Source organism: Pan troglodytes, chromosome 4, assembly GCF_028858775.2.
Source record: "Pan troglodytes isolate AG18354 chromosome 4, NHGRI_mPanTro3-v2.0_pri, whole genome shotgun sequence".
NCBI lineage: Eukaryota > Metazoa > Chordata > Mammalia > Primates > Hominidae > Pan > Pan troglodytes.
The window spans coordinates 18,378,337-18,384,841 of record NC_072402.2 but is presented as its reverse complement, the minus strand read 5'-3'; the positions used below and the strand labels follow the sequence as shown (position 1 = coordinate 18,384,841).

At 49.5% G+C, this 6,505-nt stretch overlaps 1 protein-coding gene across 1 annotated transcript; it reads right to left on the bottom strand.

Annotated features, from left to right (window-relative positions):
- Positions 1-807: 807 nt before the first annotated feature.
- On the bottom strand, positions 808-1,404 carry LOC134810061 (TATA-box-binding protein-associated factor 11-like protein 3). The gene has a single exon (XM_063811105.1). The coding sequence runs from the start codon at positions 1,402-1,404 to the stop codon at positions 808-810; it is 597 nt and encodes a 198-aa protein (XP_063667175.1).
- Between the last annotated feature and the right edge of the window lie 5,101 nt (positions 1,405-6,505).

Here is a 6,505-nt window from a genome sequence, read left to right as displayed (position 1 = left end):
ACTAAATTTCAGTGTCTCCGGAAGCACTGGAAAAATCACCACGTGTAGCGACAGTGAAGTATCAATGGGCTCTCTCTGTGTCCTTTAAACCGCCCATATGATCGTTACAAATGGCGGCTTGAGGAAAGGCGGTTTTGGAATTGGTTTCTCTCTAGTCTTACATGATGTATCTATACTATATTGCATTATAATGCAGGAAAGGGTCACTTGCTGACATAAAGCACAGCAGGCAGGAATAGAAGAGTCAACTTAGGGGGAAAAAAAGTGCTTTGTGATTTCATTTTGATGTCTGCAGTTTGGAAAACAGTTGATCAGTTTAGCTGTTTTCGTGATGGCTCACAAAAATACATATGAGCATTGAAAAGGTACAGAAGAACAACAATCGGGGAAACATTTCTGCAAGCTCCAATCACTGGAACCCAGACAGAAGCATACAAGCTAAGAGACAGCTACACCAGGCTTCAGCGGGAAACCATACAGATCTCCTGGGAAGGGCTTCCCTCTCTGAATGCAGCTGCCTGTCCACGGGATGCTCTGGGCCCAGGCACCTTGATTCCTCCAACTGGAAAGACATAGAAAAACGCCTCCACATCCCATTAAAATGCCCAGAGATTTAGCCAAGGCTCCTATGAAACGATCTGCTGTCTTCATCCAGGTAAGGGCAACTGCACATTTTAAGACACTGAGATCGTGGGTAAATCCAGGTGGGACTGAGATGCAGGAGCTCCAGCACACACACTCCTGTCATTGGAAGATGAACGCGGTAGTTCTTCCTGCACAAACAGACCCCGCCCTCTGGCCTCGGGCCTAGAACATGATTCTTTTGCAGTTGCTGTTGGGGAAGAGGCCCTTGGGCTTTAACCTGCGAACGGCCTCCCTTAAATGCTTGGGCTGCAGCGGGGTCGTCTCTCCCCACATCTCACACACGTCCAGGGCCTCTTCCACCACCTCTCCGACAAAGACCTTGGCTATTCCAGCCATGGCAATGGCCGCGTTCTCAGACACCGAACTGCCAGTGATAGCCCGCATCAGACCCGCAATGCGTGCTCTCGGGAAAGCTGACCGGCGACACACTTCGTAGCGGGACAGCTGCTCCTCAGACATGGCAGACAGCAGGGTTGTCATCCTCTGAGCCTCCTCTGCATCCACGGTGGGCTTCCTCTCCTTCTTGCCTTTCGTATGTGTTTTCCGTCTTTTGGCTGCAGGAGGAGCTGAGGCTGAGGCCTCATTGTCACCTTCTGGGAGGTCCATGACATCCTCACTCCTGAGCTCACCTTCCTGATCCCTGGGTTCTTCCGAGTTCCCATCTAGGTCCTCAGGGATTCCATCCTTCTTGCTGCCCTTCACACCTCGGGGCATGGCGAGCATCTCAGCAGACACACCTGTTTGCCTGCCGGTCTCCATGGGTGAGATTCAAGCCTGCTCCGTGACAGCAGCTGTACAGGCAGAAGTTCCGGCTGGGGTGGTTTGATTATGGATCTGCGATGAGAACCTTTCAAAGATTTTAGCTGCTGTGCTTCTGCTGAGCCAGTTCCGCCGTAACCGGACACGGCTCCCGGCCTCCCCTTCCCACGCACAAACACACACACACTGAATTTTCTCACTTCCACAATGTGAAGAAACTTGTGGAAGGAGAGTATGTTAGTTTTAGGTCAATGCAGAACGAATTCTCACCAATTTGGGATATTTAAAACAAACACCAGCTCACAGGTCAGAAGTTCTGCTAGGCCAAGTGACCGCCTCCTGCTCAGAGGCACACGAGGGACCTCCAGGATGGGTCTGGCTGTGTGGTCGTCGCCTCCACCCGAGAAGGGTCTGGCTTCGATCCGATTCGAGTTGGTGGCAGAATTCAACAATGCCTTGGGGTTGTGAGCCCCAGGCCCACTTGTTGGTTCTGCCGGCTGCCGTGAGGATGCTCTCAGCTCCTACCCGTGTTGCCCAGGTCTCGGCTGTGAGGCTCCCTGGGTGTGCTCAGCCAGTGCTGGGGAATCTCCCACAGGGGAGCGTAATCACAGGGGGGTTCAGTCGTCCCTTACAAAGGGCTCAGATGACTGAATTAGACCCAGCCCTTAGCAGCCATTGGTTCAGGTTAGCCCTAATCTAATCAGGAAGTTGGGCCGGCACATCAATTCATGCTTCCGCCCACACCCAAGGGAGGGGCAGACACAGGGCGAGTCTCTGAGGGGCGGGAAATGCAGGGGGCATTTCAGAATTCAGTCTCCTTCACAGAATCGCAAAGTTCACATTTCACAACAATAAAGAAACTATTTACAGTAAAAAATGAGACATTTTACGAAGTTGAGCATTAGAAAACTTCGATGTCTGAGAAAAAAACTCTCTAACGCACAGGGAAACAAGCGGTTTATCAAATACTCTGAAAATAAAATGGGCTGGGTGAGGGAAACGTGAAAATATTATTTCAATTTTATTTTACGTCATTTTATCTTAGTTTAGTTTGGTTTATTTGTTTATTTCTGAGACAGAGTCTCGCTCTGTCCCCCAGGCTGGATTACAGCGGCCTGATCACAGCCCACTGCAGCCTCGGCATCCTAGGCTCAACGGATTCTCCTGCCTCGGCCTCCAGAGCGGCTGGGACTAAATGTGCGCGCTGCCACGCCGGGCAAATTTTTCTATCTTTTCAAGTACAGACGAGGTTTCACCATTTTGGCCAGGCTGGTCTTGAACTGCTGACTTCAGGTGATCTGCCCCACTTTGGCTTCCCAAAGAGAAGGGACTATAGGCGTGAGCCACCGCGCCCAGACTATGATAGTTTCACGCTGAAGTCCGAAGCTGCTCTGCCTTAGGATTTTTCCTGAGTTTTACTTTCCTGTCAGGATGAGTTGCTAGTTCATCTTTCCTGTGGGATCTTCTAGAAAGGCATTACTGATGAGATTATGGCTTTCTCACAAGAAATACTACTTTGGTGAAACTCTATTGAAATTATCAGTACCTTCAGTTTCCAATACTTATCAAGTACAATAGTTGAACGTGGCATGGTAGCTGAAAGGGTAAGAGGCAGAATTTGGCAGACTCCATTTTTTTCAGTTTCGATGGTTTCAGGTTTTTTGGATTCAGCCAAACTAAAGAATGTCCTCACGAGCTGTCAATTCACAGGTCACTACAGAGAATTGTTGAGACGGAATCACAGTGTAATTTTTGGCGTATGATCTGTGAGCTGTGCTGGGGAGGTTCACGCTGATTCCATAATAAATCTCGGGTTTTTACTCTATAGCGAGAAATTACTCTTTTCCATCACGAAGGTAAAGCAGAGTATGTACAAGTAGAGTGTGGAATAACTTTGTCACGCGTGACGAACCGACTTGGTCCAATACTTTAACGACTTCTCCAATGTCTCCGTACTCAGGTTTGATTTTCTGAGCGGATCATCGGTAGAATGAATAAAATCAAGAATCCTCTAAGGCAATGTTTGGAACTAAATTTCAGTGTCTCCGGAAGCACTGGAAAAATCACCACGTGTAGCGACAGTGAAGTATCAATGGGCTCTCTCTGTGTCCTTTAAACCGCCCATATGATCGTTACAAATGGCGGCTTGAGGAAAGGCGGTTTTGGAATTGGTTTCTCTCTAGTCTTACATGATGTATCTATACTATATTGCATTATAATGCAGGAAAGGGTCACTTGCTGACATAAAGCACAGCAGGCAGGAATAGAAGAGTCAACTTAGGGGGAAAAAAAGTGCTTTGTGATTTCATTTTGATGTCTGCAGTTTGGAAAACAGTTGATCAGTTTAGCTGTTTTCGTGATGGCTCACAAAAATACATATGAGCATTGAAAAGGTACAGAAGAACAACAATCGGGGAAACATTTCTGCAAGCTCCAATCACTGGAACCCAGACAGAAGCATACAAGCTAAGAGACAGCTACACCAGGCTTCAGCGGGAAACCATACAGATCTCCTGGGAAGGGCTTCCCTCTCTGAATGCAGCTGCCTGTCCACGGGATGCTCTGGGCCCAGGCACCTTGATTCCTCCAACTGGAAAGACATAGAAAAACGCCTCCACATCCCATTAAAATGCCCAGAGATTTAGCCAAGGCTCCTATGAAACGATCTGCTGTCTTCATCCAGGTAAGGGCAACTGCACATTTTAAGACACTGAGATCGTGGGTAAATCCAGGTGGGACTGAGATGCAGGAGCTCCAGCACACACACTCCTGTCATTGGAAGATGAACGCGGTAGTTCTTCCTGCACAAACAGACCCCGCCCTCTGGCCTCGGGCCTAGAACATGATTCTTTTGCAGTTGCTGTTGGGGAAGAGGCCCTTGGGCTTTAACCTGCGAACGGCCTCCCTTAAATGCTTGGGCTGCAGCGGGGTCGTCTCTCCCCACATCTCACACACGTCCAGGGCCTCTTCCACCACCTCTCCGACAAAGACCTTGGCTATTCCAGCCATGGCAATGGCCGCGTTCTCAGACACCGAACTGCCAGTGATAGCCCGCATCAGACCCGCAATGCGTGCTCTCGGGAAAGCTGACCGGCGACACACTTCGTAGCGGGACAGCTGCTCCTCAGACATGGCAGACAGCAGGGTTGTCATCCTCTGAGCCTCCTCTGCATCCACGGTGGGCTTCCTCTCCTTCTTGCCTTTCGTATGTGTTTTCCGTCTTTTGGCTGCAGGAGGAGCTGAGGCTGAGGCCTCATTGTCACCTTCTGGGAGGTCCATGACATCCTCACTCCTGAGCTCACCTTCCTGATCCCTGGGTTCTTCCGAGTTCCCATCTAGGTCCTCAGGGATTCCATCCTTCTTGCTGCCCTTCACACCTCGGGGCATGGCGAGCATCTCAGCAGACACACCTGTTTGCCTGCCGGTCTCCATGGGTGAGATTCAAGCCTGCTCCGTGACAGCAGCTGTACAGGCAGAAGTTCCGGCTGGGGTGGTTTGATTATGGATCTGCGATGAGAACCTTTCAAAGATTTTAGCTGCTGTGCTTCTGCTGAGCCAGTTCCGCCGTAACCGGACACGGCTCCCGGCCTCCCCTTCCCACGCACAAACACACACACACTGAATTTTCTCACTTCCACAATGTGAAGAAACTTGTGGAAGGAGAGTATGTTAGTTTTAGGTCAATGCAGAACGAATTCTCACCAATTTGGGATATTTAAAACAAACACCAGCTCACAGGTCAGAAGTTCTGCTAGGCCAAGTGACCGCCTCCTGCTCAGAGGCACACGAGGGACCTCCAGGATGGGTCTGGCTGTGTGGTCGTCGCCTCCACCCGAGAAGGGTCTGGCTTCGATCCGATTCGAGTTGGTGGCAGAATTCAACAATGCCTTGGGGTTGTGAGCCCCAGGCCCACTTGTTGGTTCTGCCGGCTGCCGTGAGGATGCTCTCAGCTCCTACCCGTGTTGCCCAGGTCTCGGCTGTGAGGCTCCCTGGGTGTGCTCAGCCAGTGCTGGGGAATCTCCCACAGGGGAGCGTAATCACAGGGGGGTTCAGTCGTCCCTTACAAAGGGCTCAGATGACTGAATTAGACCCAGCCCTTAGCAGCCATTGGTTCAGGTTAGCCCTAATCTAATCAGGAAGTTGGGCCGGCACATCAATTCATGCTTCCGCCCACACCCAAGGGAGGGGCAGACACAGGGCGAGTCTCTGAGGGGCGGGAAATGCAGGGGGCATTTCAGAATTCAGTCTCCTTCACAGAATCGCAAAGTTCACATTTCACAACAATAAAGAAACTATTTACAGTAAAAAATGAGACATTTTACGAAGTTGAGCATTAGAAAACTTCGATGTCTGAGAAAAAAACTCTCTAACGCACAGGGAAACAAGCGGTTTATCAAATACTCTGAAAATAAAATGGGCTGGGTGAGGGAAACGTGAAAATATTATTTCAATTTTATTTTACGTCATTTTATCTTAGTTTAGTTTGGTTTATTTGTTTATTTCTGAGACAGAGTCTCGCTCTGTCCCCCAGGCTGGATTACAGCGGCCTGATCACAGCCCACTGCAGCCTCGGCATCCTAGGCTCAACGGATTCTCCTGCCTCGGCCTCCAGAGCGGCTGGGACTAAATGTGCGCGCTGCCACGCCGGGCAAATTTTTCTATCTTTTCAAGTACAGACGAGGTTTCACCATTTTGGCCAGGCTGGTCTTGAACTGCTGACTTCAGGTGATCTGCCCCACTTTGGCTTCCCAAAGAGAAGGGACTATAGGCGTGAGCCACCGCGCCCAGACTATGATAGTTTCACGCTGAAGTCCGAAGCTGCTCTGCCTTAGGATTTTTCCTGAGTTTTACTTTCCTGTCAGGATGAGTTGCTAGTTCATCTTTCCTGTGGGATCTTCTAGAAAGGCATTACTGATGAGATTATGGCTTTCTCACAAGAAATACTACTTTGGTGAAACTCTATTGAAATTATCAGTACCTTCAGTTTCCAATACTTATCAAGTACAATAGTTGAGCGTGGCATGGTAGCTGAAAGGGTAAGAGGCAGAATTTGGCAGACTCCATTTTTTTCAGTTTCGATGGTTTCAGGTTTTTTGGATTC